The 14,953-nt window shown below is 42.0% G+C and overlaps 1 protein-coding gene across 1 annotated transcript in view; it reads left to right on the forward strand.

Moving 5' to 3' along the window:
- Positions 1-653: 653 nt before the first annotated feature.
- The window catches only part of FAT4 (FAT atypical cadherin 4), a 229,402-nt gene continuing 215,102 nt past the window's right edge, over positions 654-14,953 (forward strand). The window contains exon 1 of the mRNA XM_077814772.1: positions 654-5,933. Coding sequence (XP_077670898.1) covers positions 654-5,933 — 5,280 coding nt within the window. The remainder of the gene's footprint in view (positions 5,934-14,953) is intronic.

The following is a 14,953-nucleotide window of genomic DNA, read 5'->3' on the forward strand; positions in this document are numbered from 1 at the left end:
GGAGGCGGGCTGCAGCGCTGGGGATGTACAACTGAGCGAAGCCGCCGGCCGAGCTGACCATGCTGAGAGGCGCCGCTCGCTGCCTGCGCCCCCCGACAGCCCCGGAGCAGCCGCGGCGGCGGCAGGAGGAGCGGGAGGGGCAGAGCCGCGCCGCCGAATGAGCGTGGCCGGGGTGCCGCGGGGCAACTCACTCGGCGGGGCTCTTCCCAGCGGCGGCGGGCGGCGAGGAGCCCGGCTGCGCTCTGCGGCGTGACTGGCGGGGAAGTTGCCTCGGGCAGGACTCCATCCCCGCCGGGGTCTGTCACTCCGTCCCGCGAGGAGAGGAGCTGCGTGCTGCACAGCCGCTGGGCGGGCAGGCGGCCCCCGGCCAACTCGCCGCAGACCCCTCCCTCTGCAGCCGAGGGGAGCAGCCGCTACTCAGCGCCCCGCCGCCCCTTGCCCTGGCCGAGCCGTGCGCGGGAGGCGGGGAGAGGCGGGCGGCGCTGTGGATATGATCCCCCGCTCTTCCCCACCTGGATGGCTTTGCTGATGGGGATTTGGTTGCCTTCCTGAGACTCCCCGTCGCTTTGGCGTTGCCGGACCTGCGTTGATTGTGTGCTTGTTTTTTTTTTCGGGAGGGGTGGCCGGGTTTCCACACCCCTCGCCTGAGCACCATGGGCCTCCTGTCAGCAGGCAGCCCCTCTCCGTCTTGGCTGCCCCCCTTCGCCATGCTTCTGCTGCTGCCTCTCCACGTTTCCACTGAGCCCCGACAGGTCTTCCAGGTGCTGGAGGAGCAGCTCCCGGGCACCTGGGTGGGCACCATCGTCACCCGCCCAGGCTTCACCTACCGCCTAAGTGAGCACCATGCCCTTTTCTCCATCAATGCCACCTCGGGGGCGCTGCACACCCGTGCCACCATCGACCGAGAGAGTCTGGCCAGTGACGTGATGGACCTGGTGGTGCTCTCCAGCCAGCCCACCTATCCTAGTGAGGTGCGTGTCCTGGTGCTGGACCTGAATGATAATGCACCTGTCTTCCCAGACCCCTCCATTGTGGTGACTTTCAAGGAGGACACAGGTAGCGGCCGCCAGCTTATTCTGGACACCGCCACCGATGCTGACAGTGGCACCAATGGCGTGGACCACAGCTCCTACCGCATCGTGGCTGGCAATGAGGAGGGGCGCTTCCAGCTCACCATCACCCTCAATCCCAGTGGGGAAGGTGCCTTTCTGCACCTGGTCTCTCGGGGTGGCCTAGACAGAGAGGCCACCCCCACCTACCAGCTGCTGGTGCAAGTGGAGGACAAGGGAGAGCCACGACGGCATGGATACCTGCAGGTTAATGTCACTGTGCAGGACATCAACGACAACCCACCCATCTTCAGCCAAGCTCTCTACCAGGCCCGGGTGCCTGAGGATGCGCCAGTTGGGGCCAGTGTCCTTCAGGTGGCAGCAGCTGATGCTGATGAAGGTACCAATGCTGACATCCACTACCGCTTGGAAGGGACTGAGGGTGGTGGTGGGGAGGGGGCTGGGGGAATCCCGTTTGAGGTGGATCCGGAGAGTGGGGTGATACGTATCCGGGAGCCTCTGGACTATGAGACAAGGCGGCAATACTCACTAACCGTGCAGGCCACAGATCGGGGGGTGCCGGCGCTGAGTGGCCGAGCTGAGGCACTGATCCGACTCCTTGATGTGAATGACAACGAGCCACGGGTGAAATTCCGCTACTTCCCAGCCACCTCCCGTTTTGCATCAGTGGATGAGAATGCGGCACCTGGCACAGTGGTGGCACTGCTAACTGTGAGTGATGCTGACTCTCCTGCTGCCAACGGAAACATCTCTGTGTCAATCCTTGGAGGAAATGAGCAGCGTCATTTTGAGGTGCAGAGCAGTAAGGTGCCAAATCTCAGTCTCATCAAGGTAGCGGCGGCACTGGACCGGGAACGCATTCCTACATACAACCTCACTGTGGCTGTGGCTGACAACTACGGGGCCCCCCCGCCACCAGCTGGCTCCCCCACTTCCTCTGTACCTCCAGAAGGGGCAGTTGCTGCCCCAGTGAGCCGCTCTTCGGTGGCCAGCCTGGTGATTTTTGTGAATGATATCAATGATCATCCACCTGTCTTTGGACAGTCTGTGTATCGGGTTAATATCAGTGAGGAGGTACCACCGGGCAGCTATGTGAAGGGTCTGAGTGCCACCGATCGTGACTCTGGTCTCAATGCCAACCTCAGATACAGCATTGTTTCTGGCAATGAGCTGGGCTGGTTCTGCATCAGTGAGCACAGTGGCCTGGTCACCACCACTGGCATTGCTGGCTCCGGAACCAGTGTCCCGGGTATTGGCATGGCTTCCTCTGGTGGGCTGGACCGAGAGTCAGCCTCACAGGTGGTGCTGAACATCAGTGCCCGTGACCAAGGGGTGCAGCCCAAGTTTTCCTATGCCCAGCTGGTGGTGGCCATACTGGATGTCAATGACCAGAGACCTCTCTTCAACCAGCCGGATGGCTACCAGGTGTCCCTGGCTGAGAATTCCCCTTCAGGAACTGAGTTGCTGGTCTTGAGTGCCACCGATGGGGATTTGGGGGACAATGGGACAGTGCGCTTCTCCCTGCAGGAGGCTGAGCCATCAGTGACAGCAGTTGGCCCTTTGGTGGCTCCCCGCCGGGTCTTCCGCTTGGATCCTGTGTCAGGCAAGCTCAGTACCATCTCGCAGTTGGACAGGGAAGAACAGGACCATTACTCCCTGCAGGTCCTGGCCACTGATCTGGGCTCTCCTCCTCTCTCTTCGGTAGCCCGAGTCAATGTGAGCCTGCTGGATGTGAATGATAACAGCCCTGTGTTTTACCCGGTCCAGTATTTTGCACACATCCAGGAGAATGAACCCACAGGCAGCTATGTTACTACCATCTCTGCCACTGACCCAGACTTGGGGCCTAATGGGACAATCAAGTACAGTATCTCAGCTGGAGATAACTCCAGGTTTCAGATCCATGGCCAGACAGGGGTCATCACCACAAAAATAGCCCTGGATAGGGAGGAAAAGACTGCCTACCAGCTGCAAATAGTGGCCACTGATGGTGGCAACCTCCAGTCCCAAAACCAGGCCATAGTTACTATCACTGTTTTGGACACTCAGGACAACCCCCCAGTTTTCAACCAAGGTGTATACAGCTTTGTTGTCTTTGAAAATGTTGCCTTTGGCTATCATGTTGGCACAGTTTTTGCTTCTACAATGGACCTCAACACAAACATTACTTACCTTATTACAACAGGTGACCAAAGGGGCATGTTTGTCATCAACAAAGTGACAGGCCAGATCACCACAGCCAGTATAATTGATCGGGAAGAGCAAGCATTTTACCAGCTAACAGTAGTGGCTAGTGGTGGGGCAATAACTGGAGATACCATGGTCAATATAACTGTGAAAGATTTAAATGATAATTCCCCTCATTTTCTTCATGCAGTGGAAAGCGTTAATGTGGTTGAGAACTGGAAAGCTGGGCACACCATATTCCAAGCCAAAGCTGTTGACCCTGATGAAGATGTCAATGGCATGGTCATGTACAGCCTTAAGCAGAATCCTAAGGGCCTGTTTACTATCAATGAACAAAATGGTGCCATAAGTTTAATAGGGCCACTTGACATAAATGCTGGCTCTTACCAGGTGGAAATTTTGGCCTCAGATATGGGAGTTCCACAGCGTTCTTCTAGTTTCATTCTAACTGTATCCGTCCATGATGTAAATGATAACCCACCAGTATTTGATCAACTTTCCTATGAAGTCACCATTTCAGAGTCTGAGCCTGTGAATTCCAGATTCTTTAAAGTGCAAGCTTCTGACAGGGATTCAGGAGCAAACGGTGAAATAGCTTATAGTATAATTGAAGGAAATTCCGGGGATGCCTTTGGCATATTCCCAGATGGCCAGCTGTATATAAAGAGTGAATTGGACCGCGAACTTCAAGAAAGATACGTTCTCCTGGTTGTTGCTTCTGATAGAGCAGTGGAACCACTTAGTGCTACTGTGAATGTTACTGTTATTTTAGAGGATGTAAATGATAATAGACCATTGTTTAACAGTACCAATTATGTATTTTATTTTGAAGAGGAACAGAATGGTGGATCATCTGTAGGCAAAATAAGTGCTGTAGATAAAGACTTTGGACAAAATGGTGAAGTCAGGTATTCATTTGAAAATATGCAGCCAGATTTTGAATTGAACACAATAAGTGGGGAAATAACAAGTACTCATCAGTTTGACAGGGAAACTCTTATGAGGCAAAGGGGAGCAGCAGTATTTAGTCTTACAGTAATAGCAACAGATCAAGGGTTGCCAAAACCTTTAAAGGATCAGGCAACTGTGCAAATTTACATGAAGGATATCAATGATAATGCACCCAAATTTTTAAAAGATCTCTATCAAGCTACAATATCAGAATTAGCAGCAAACTTAACACAAGTTTTAAGAGTTTCTGCCTCAGATGTTGATGAAGGTAGTAATGGATTGATTCACTATTCAGTAATTAAAGGAAATGAAGAACACCAGTTTACAATTGACAGTGGCACTGGTCAAGTAACATTAATAGGTAAACTGGACCATGAAGCTACTGCATCTTATTCACTTATTATCCAAGCAGTAGATTCTGGGACAGTTTCCCTAAGCTCAACTTGCACATTAAGCATTGATGTACTGGATGAAAATGACAACAGTCCTTCCTTCCCTAAATCTACTTTGCTTGTAGATGTCTTAGAAAATATGAGAATAGGTGAACTTGTATCTTCTGTCACTGCCACCGATTCTGATTCAGGTGACAATGCTGACCTTCATTACAGCATTACAGGGACAAATAACCATGGAACCTTTAGTATCAGTCCCAACACTGGCAGTATTTTTCTTGCAAAAAAATTGGACTTTGAAACACAATCGTTGTATAAACTAAACATAACAGCAAAAGACCAAGGAAGGCCACCTCGGTCATCTACAATGTCAGTGGTAATACATGTTAGGGATTTTAATGACAACCCTCCTTATTTTCCTCCTGGGGATGTTTTTAAATCTATTGTTGAGAACATTCCTGTTGGTAGTTCTGTGATTTCTGTGACTGCTCATGATCCGGATGCAGATATTAATGGGCAGCTAACATATGCAATCATTCAACAGATGCCAAGAGGCAACCATTTTAGTATAGATGAAGTCAGAGGGACAATATTTACAAATGGTGAAATAGATCGTGAATTTGCTAATCTCTTTGAATTAACAGTGAAAGCCACTGATCAAGCTGTCCCTGTAGAATCCAGACGATTTGCATTGAAGAATGTAACCATTTTAGTAACAGATCAAAATGATAATGTTCCTACATTTATATCACAAAATGCTCTCGCTGCAGACCCATCAGTTGTGATTGGTTCAGTCCTAACTACAATTGTTGCTGCTGATCCTGATGAAGGAGCAAATGGGGAAGTTGAGTATGAAATAATCAATGGGGACACTGAAACCTTTATTGTGGATCGTTACAGTGGAGATCTAAGAGTGGCTGCAGCTTTGGTGCCTTCTCAGCTCATCTACAACCTCATAGTTTCAGCCACAGACCTTGGCCCTGAAAGAAGGAAATCAACCACTGAAATGACTGTCATTCTGCAAGGGCTTGATGGACCAGTGTTTACTCAGCCAAAATATATTACTATTTTAAAAGAAGGAGAGCCAATTGGGACTAATGTAATATCCATAGAAGCAGCTAGTCCAAGGGGTTCTGAAGCCCTCGTGGAGTATTACATAGTTTCAGTCCGTTGTGAAGACAAAAGTTTTGGACGTCTCTTTACCATTGGGCGACATACTGGTGTAATCCAGACTGCTGCCATTTTGGACAGGGAGCAAGGAGTACGTTTGTACCTGGTGGACGTTTATGCCATTGAAAAATCAGCTGTTTTGCCTCGAACACAACGAGCAGAGGTAAAATATTTTATTCAATGAATATTTACATTTTTTATATTCTAAATAAATTGCTTTTTGTTATATCAGCTGACCATTTTGATTTTACAGATGTTGGTGATCAAAGTAAGTGAAAACTTCAATATCATTCTTGACATCTGTTGGTTCATTAGAGAAACATAAGCTTTAAACCTGCAACAGACTAGTTTCTTTGAAGCTGAGGATGTTCATGCATAGAACAGCGTTATTAATATTTCTTCAGTGGCAATAGTTTTTTTTTTTTTTTTCCTCGTAATTTTGATAGTTATGGGTACAGTGCTGCTCTTCTGCCATCTTAGCCACGGGTACTGCCCAAATAACTTTTGGATACCAAATATCTCGGTCTTAAGCAAAAGGCTTTTCTGGGTCTTTTATACATCATCATTTTAGCTGTAATCCACCACCTCTCTCCCACCTTTTTTTTGTGTGTGTGGTAAGCCTTTCCACTTCTGGCTGAGTTGCTTTCTCTAGAATCATCATATCAATATTGCTCTGAGAATTGGACAGTAGTTGATTGCTGTCTGAATAGCTCAGACATAGTCCTGGACTGGCCTGTACAAAATCGATCTCCACTGCCTCATGCCCAGTTCATTCCCTTAAATGGATCTCCTATTATATCTCAAAGTTACTGCTGTTCCTCTGGTGCTGACTGTAGTAAAGGTTGTGAAAAAAATCCTGCTGATGTCCTCAGATTGATATGAAGTGTAAAAATTATAACATTTTATCAGAATGCCACTTTAAATGATTCATTGGAGAGTGTTAAAAAGTTCTCTCCATGATTAGCTTGAATATTAAACAATGGGGAAATAGGCCTTAGGTCATTAGTTATGAAGCAATAGTTAATTGCCATTTTCCTAAGGGCTGTATTTGACTGTAGACTCTGTTACACAGCTGGAAGCATATACCACAGTATTGTCTTTTAGATAGAGACTTAAATGTGGGGCTTGCTTATATTTTTACTTATGCCATAGGCCTTCCTCCCTTTTTTTTTTTTTTTTTCCCTATGAGTCATTTAGTTTTCACTCATTGGAAATTTTGGAACCAGCACTGTTTTGTCGGTCGACCAGCAGGTGATACCGAAAGTGCACAGTGGTTCAACCATTTCACTCACAACTAAGCACATTACCTTAGTGTTGTTCAGCCTTTCACATCCATGAGTTGCCCCAGTCCATATTTCCCCTATGGAAGTACATTTTACTGTTTCTAAATCAGCAAGAATGCTATGCTTTTTTCAAGAGCTATGCTGAATGTAGTATCTCGTATTGTGTTATTTGACACATGCAGTTTTTTTGTTGACACATACAGCTTTTTGTTTTACTTTGATATTTGGTGTGATACTTCAAAGAGTGCAGGATTGGGTTCCTATATAGGTAATTGTTTGTTTTGGGCCAGAAATAAAGAACTTTAAAGTCAAAAGAAATTTGTCAATATGTATAAGGCATCTTATTTTGTTGTTTGCATACACCGTACAATGTTTTATAGCATGTTAGGAAAAGCAATTATGAATTTGAGCATTATAGCTATTTTAGAAATGGAGGTTATTGATTTAAATTATGCATGTTACTGATATTACAAGATTCCTATTATTGCTCTTTGCAGACTATGCAAGTAAATTATGAACATTAATATAAAGAAGGCAAAAAAAGCACAAGAGGAATAGTATGTGTGTAAAATTTTCCATGGTGGTTTGTTGTATTAAGGGTTAACAGTTTTCCTCAGTGGGGAAGTTGGGCCCACTCCTGCAAACACTTATTTCAAATAAAACTTTTGCAATTTTGAGACTACTTGCGTAAGCAGGGAATGATCGGGTGAGTAAGGGCTTGCAGGACCCTGTGGTTGCAATAGGTTCACACTTTGTAAAAGTGCCTAATAAGAGCATATGGTGAGCATGAAGAAAGCAAGCACTGAAATCTTAAACCAACTTTAAATTGTTGAACACAAGCCACTCCTAAAATGAAAAGCAAATGTGTTTCTGTGCAAGGATATTGAAAGCAGTGGTTAGGAGCTAGGATTTCATATTATTATTGGTTGCATCTTTATAACTTCTAAAATGCTTTCTCCCCCCAAAACAAACATAATTAGTTTACTGTGTTTCCTTAGAAATGTATTATAAATTATCATCCGTTATCAACTTAAAAAAAATCTTAATCAGTTGCAGTCTCTGTCCTTACCCTGGGTATGGTATTTACTGATTTATCTTTCATTGGAAGACTTTGCTTACCCCATGTTTGAACAAGAACCACTGAAATTGACATTTTAAGGGCAAGCCAGTTGATAGAGGGTGCTGAATAAGCACAATGCAATCAGCGTCCTTATTCTTTGACTGATATTTTGTTTTGCTAAAGCAGTGGTTTGAAAGACTGATTCCTAAATTTACAGATTTAAATTTCAGAATTTGCTGCCCACTTTTTCTTTTTTAAGAAAATGCCACAATTTAAAATATGCCTTCTTGCATCAAGTCCACAGGTTATGACCTTTTAACTTTTTGGTTTGAATTCAAATTTTTTTTTAATTTGGTGATTTTAATAATAATTTCACCAAAACCTAGATTAGGGAATAGGAATGCAAAATCACAGAAATGTAGGTCTGGAAGGGACCTCAAGAGATCATCAGGTTCAGTCTCTGGCACTTAGACAGGACCAAATAAACCTAGACCGTTCGTGTGAGGTGTTTGTTCAATCTGTTCTTAAAAACCTCCAGTGAGGGGGATTCCACAGCCTACCTTGGAAGCTACCCTTATAGTTAGAAAGTTTTTCCTAATATGTAACCTAAATCTTCCTTGTTGCAGATTAAGCCCATTACTTCCTGGCCTATCTTCAATGACATGGAGGACAAGTGTTCCCTGTCCTCTTTATTATAGCCCTTAACCTATTGGATGACCATTATCCAGTCCCTCAGTCTTTCCTCAAGATTAAACATGCCCAGTTTTTTGTTTTTTTTTTTACCTTTCTGCATACGTCAGGCTTTCTCAACCTTTAATCATTGCTCTTCTCTGGACTTCAATTTCTCCACATTTTCCAGAAGTGTGGCACCCCGAATGGGCACAGAACCCTAGCTGAGTGCTCTCCAGTGCTTAGCAGAGTGGGACAGTTACCTCCTGTGTCTTACATACAACACCCCTGTTAATGCAGCCCAGAATATTAGCCTTTTTCGAAACTGTATCACATAGGTGAATTGTATTCAGTTTGTGATCCACTATAGTGCCTAGATCTTTATCAGAAGTACTTACCACTTAGACAGTTGTTCCCCACGTAGACAGTTGTGCATTTGATTTTTTCCTTCCTAAGTGTAAGTACTTTGCACTTATCTTTATTGAATTATATTGTGTATATGTACATACAACCCTGCCACATGTAATACTGTTATATTTAAACATTCTTATTTGTAAAGTTTTCACCTACCTCTTTTTATTAGTATATGTTTGGATTTAAAGAGCCTCTTTGGCAGATAGTGCTGTAGATACAATTTTACATTTTCTTAGTGCTCAACCAGAGACATCTATAAAGTTATTACTATAATTAGAGGCTAGTAGGTCAAGTACTCTGCTTTCTAAAGCTATGCTTAGTTAATGAGAGAGCAATAGTATTTTGCATTTTTTTTAAGCTGTGTTACAAGGGATATGCAGATCTTACTTCTGAACCAGATAAGAAAAAGATGTTAGTAGAATAAATAGCCCAGAAGAAGGTCTGTTTGGTTCTCCTGTACAGCCTGGAACGCTTACAGCAGCACTGTGGCCAAACGTCATCTTAAATGCTGTGTAGCACGTAAGTGATTCAGAGAGCACTCAGTGTTACATTTGTTTGCTCAGAATGGTGAAGAGGACAGTAATAGAACATGAGAAATAAGAATGGGTTATTTAATGCTTTTCCAACGGAGGCTTGAAGAGGCCTGGAGGTATGTAATAGATGGCTAGTATGGTGTCAGGGGATATTTTCAGACACTTTCTAGCTAGTTGCCTATATAAAAGAATAGCGTGTGTGAGTGAGAGGTGGGGGGGGGGGGAGGAAGAGAGAGAGAGACCAGTGAAGTTCAGGGCCAGTTCTTGCCTCAGAAACCTAACCCCTGCACCCCCATCTGTTGGGAAGTGGCATGATGCTGGAATTCGTACCAGGATTCTGTCCCTGGACTCTACTTATGCCTTTTGTATATGTCTGATTAAATTTGAATTACCAATGTTGGATTGGGTGAGTCAGAGGGAAAATCATTTTCCATCCTCCACATCCATCCCCATAGGAGTTTTCATACTGGATTAGACCTTTGGTCCATGAACTTCATATCTGCCGGTGGTGCATACCAGATATTTCCAAGGAGTGTATCAAATCGTTGTAGTTTACAATGATGTATTAACATGTTTATGCAGAGTTTTTTCTAAACATCAGTCAGTTTATGTCTTGAAGAAATAGGATTTATATTGCATATACACATTAAGTAATGCTAATCCCAAGTAATCCAAAATCATTAGTCAAGTCCCAAAATCATGAGATTAGTTTAAAAATCATGCAATTTAAAAAAAATAATATATGTGATCCTTTTATTTGCTGTCTGGTTTTGGAGCCTTTGGGCTCATTGTCTTTCTTTTCTCCCCTACTATGAGGATTAGAAATTTATTAATTTTAAAAAATGAAACATGAGATTCCCATGTAACCACAGAACTTTAGGAACTGAGGCTTTATGGGAAGCACTAATTATTGCGAGATTTGTGGTCAAATACCAAGAGTTAGCAATACTAAATGTTTAACTCAGCTAGTGTAATTTTGGATATTCTTATTATCCAGTTGAATGTCTGATCCTTTTTAAATCCTGCTAAACTCTTTCATGCAATAATACCCAGTGGCAATGAGTTCCACAGGCTACTTACAAGTTGTTTAAATTTGTATCAGTTACAAATTTGTTCTCTTATAATTTAATTAGGTCCCACTGTTCTTGTGTTATGAGAAAACATAAACCAAGCCCCTTAATTTGGTCTTTTCTATACCGTTTGTTATTTTGTATACATCTCTAATGTTCCTCTTAAGTTTAAATTTTGCAGAAATTGATTTTTTTAGCTCATTCCCTCCCAATCCCCTCTATACATTTCTTATTAATCTCTGTCAACAGATGTTTGAACTTTTTAACCCGATGACTACATTTTTAATAAGTATAACATGCGTAATTAATACTTTATGAAATGGCTCCAAAAACACACTAGATTTTGCATTTTTTTTTAAAAACTCCTTGTTTTCCCATTCTATAAGTGGGTTACAAATGTATGTTGTGTTGTAACTGAGGTAGTAGTATGCCTGGGACCACTGGTCACCCTCAGGGAATCTGGGCTAAGGAATGTTGTGTCTTAGAGAGTTCCCTCTCGTTGCCCTGAAAATATAGGTGGGTGGGTACTGAGTTAGGAGGTGGTAAGTGGAATCTTTTTTCTGCTAATTAAAATAGATAATAAGAATCTCTAAAATTGTTCCAGGGAAAACAATGTGTTTCATTATTTTTTAAATTGAGATTTAGCATTGGTGTAGGTGAAGAGCAAAACATCGAGAGGAGAAAGTCGTAATAATAATTAATAAAATGTATATAGTGTTTTTTCGTTAGTAGATCTGAAGGCACCTTTACAAACGAGGTCTTTGTCACTTTCCCCATTACATAGATTGTGAAACTGAGGGACAGAGCAATGAAGGGAATTGCCCAAGGTTAGCCAGCAAGCTGGTGGCAGAGCTGATAATAGTAAAAGGTCTCCTGAGTCTTGGTCCAGTTCTCAACCCAGTAGGTAACACTGTCTCCCCTAAATCCAGGTTCAGACATTTCTTTGTTCCTGCCATATTCAAAGAAAAAATCCACTTAGGAGAAGAAAACACTCTGTCCAGCCCCAGTCAAAGTTTAGAGGACACAGTGGTGTTGAAATAGTGCAGAGCTGGAGAAGAGTGAAAATCTGGACACTGTAAACTGGAACCTACTTCTACTGAAGACAATAACAAAACTCCCCTTGACTTCAGTGGGAGCTGGCTAAAATCATAACTGCATAACATAACTATTATAACGTGTACAGTGATTTGAATATGTGAAGTACCATGTAAGTGCTAATTATTATTATAAATGTCATACTCTAACTTCAGACTGAATTCCTGACTTCAGGGCTGTTGCCTAGACTGTTACACATTTAATATCCTCTTGCCTGAGAAATGGGAAGTTGTGGGTTGGCATGGTAATATATTTAAGAAGCTACTTTTGCAATAAAGTGTTTAATATGCAGCACTGGAGAGTTTTACATTACAGTAAATTAGAAAATCTAAAACAGGAATATTTTAGATGAATATTATCTGTCATAAATCATATTTATTTATGTAAGAACAATGGAGTATTCCTTGTATTCATACTATTTATAGATTGTTTTATTCTTTAGTGATCCATAGCATACTAATTGTAGCCTGACAAAGGAAATCACTTATGACATACTGAGTAAACAGAGTAAATGTGACCCCTTGTCAAGGTTCTAAACCCAAAGCCAAATTGCCTTTGGTTTTGGTATTATGGATTCTAATGGGATAGTTGTTGATTGTTTCACATATTACTGTAGTTTGCACTGATCTGGAAATTAAATTAAGTGCTTTTCTTGATGTAAAGTGAGAGATGACCATGCATTATACTATGTCACACATTTATTCCAAACCAATTTGTGTCCAGTAATAAATTCAGAAATGTTCTCTTTTAACTCATATTTCTTTTACTTAAATCCTTTTCGTAGTAAAAATTTGACATCTTTCTATTACTTGTGCTGTGTAGTTTATGCTGTTCAACTTCTCACAATGTTTTAGTTATGTGGCATTATTATTAGCTTAAAAATCCTAGGTTAAAATGCATTATCTTGGGAATGTAAAATATATTTTCTTCGTTATTTCTTCATAGCGTTCATGTTACATTATGAATTTAGGAATAATGTCACATAACTAGACCATCATTTTAATTGGCCTAATCCTGCCACATTCAGAGTGTCTCATACAAAATTCTGAAAAACTCTCAGATCCCATTGACTTCAATAGTCCCTACCTTTGCCATGTGAAATGTTACACCTAACTTACTGGAATGTGGGTTTCTGTAAAAAAGGTTCTTTGAATCTTAGATTCAGCATTTCATGAAATAGTCAGTGGTTTCCATTGATTACAGCTACTTATCAATTTTTATATAGGTGTCTTTGGGTTAGGGTTCTCAATTGTCATTGTGCATTTCCCATGTGCATTTGTTGGACTACACCCCAATGGGAGAGGACTCCTTTGTCTATACCCTTTTGATTGAGAATCCAGAGGGCAGTAGGATCCAGAAAGTCTCACTATTGTTTCTAAAAAAGAAAAGGAGTACTTGTGGCACCTTAGAGACTAACCAATTTATCTGAGCATAAGCTTTCGTGAGATGAAGTGAGTTGTAGCTCACGAAAGCTTATGCTCAAATAAATTGGTTAGTCTCTAAGGTGCCACAAGTACTCCTTTTCTTTTCGTGAATACAGACTAACATGGCTGTTACTCTGAAACCTATTGTTTCTAAGAGGTTGAAGGTTGTCTTGCCTCCCTGGGACAGTTTGCATTACATTTTTCAGCAACAGTTTAAGCACTAGTCTGCACAGTTTTTGCATTGATAAATCTGAAAGAAAAAAAACCATTTTAGTTAAATCAGTGCAACCCCCTAGTGTGGACACAGTTATACTGATACAGCTTGTTTCAAATGTGTCTAGACTAGAGGGTTGCATTGCTTGTAGCTAAATTGGTTTTTCTTACCAATTTAATTATATCAATGCGAAAACTGTCTGAAGACAAGCCCCACGCCTCGGGTGGTCTAATTAATTAGAAATGAAATCTATAAGAATAGAGAGAAAAGAAAAGGAAAACAAAACAGAGTTTGCCTAATATATTTAGGCATATAGTTGGCAAAAGTGATGCCAGATTGTTGTGGTATATCTTATGATTGATTTCAGTAAAATTACAGCCTTACTTTTGCCAGGAATAAAACTAGATCTGTTAGAGGTGGTATTTCTTTATTTTAGTCTGATTTTTCTCACAATTCCTAATAAATATTGCCTCAGTTAGACCATTTGAGTCTGAAACTGTCAGCTATGTATTGGTTTTTTATAGTGATCAATTTTTGTTCATTTTCCACTGTAGCAAATACCAAAAGGACAAATAGTAACAATTGAAAAACTAAAAGCCATAGTTATGCTCTAAAAATACATACATTAACAATAGTAATGCAAAAGAATCCCAAAGGAGGGTTTTAAGGAAGCACTAACGTCTGTACTGTCAACTATGAAAAAAGAAAAAAATAGAGCATTTGCCTTGGTGTTTAATATTTATATAAAAATTATTGTGCAGACTACATGCACATGAATGCAGTTTTGATCAGTTAAATCTCAATTCATGGTTGTCATATCATATCCATGAACTATCATGCAAATATTTTATATATGGGTTGCAATATGTTTAACACAGCAATCTAGACATTATCCAGATATGTAGACATAAAGGCATTCTGATGACATCTGGTAAAAGCATTCAGCAAAATCAAAAGTTTTAACCTTTAGGAAGTAGTCTTGAAGGTTTTCTTCTTTTGGAAGAGGAAATCCATTTTCACTGTATTAACTTTCCACTGACTCCCCATTGTGCCTCTGTGATGGAATCCCCTTACAAGAGGCTTTCCTGGGGCAGCCTCTGGCTAGGGAAACCTCTACTGCAGGCCTCCAAGGAGCCGCAGTGCCAAGGGGACAGTGCAGGGGGCAGAAAGCGATATAAAGATGGCTCAGTGACAGTGGTCCTCCATGCATAGAGCCTTTGCTTCTTCTTGATTCTCTGGAATATCCCTGAGGTCTGTTTGCTGGCCCTGTGGTCAGCTTCATTGTGGGGTATGTGATTGAAATCCTGCACTCTGATGAAACAATTGGGAATAAATTGGTGAGGTTTTTCTTCTTTACCCCTTTCTGTGGGCTGTTTGTTTTGTTTGCTATAATATAGCTGGTATATGAAAAAAGAAACAAA

This window comes from Eretmochelys imbricata, chromosome 4 (assembly GCF_965152235.1).
Source record: "Eretmochelys imbricata isolate rEreImb1 chromosome 4, rEreImb1.hap1, whole genome shotgun sequence".
NCBI classification, from domain to species: domain Eukaryota; kingdom Metazoa; phylum Chordata; order Testudines; family Cheloniidae; genus Eretmochelys; species Eretmochelys imbricata.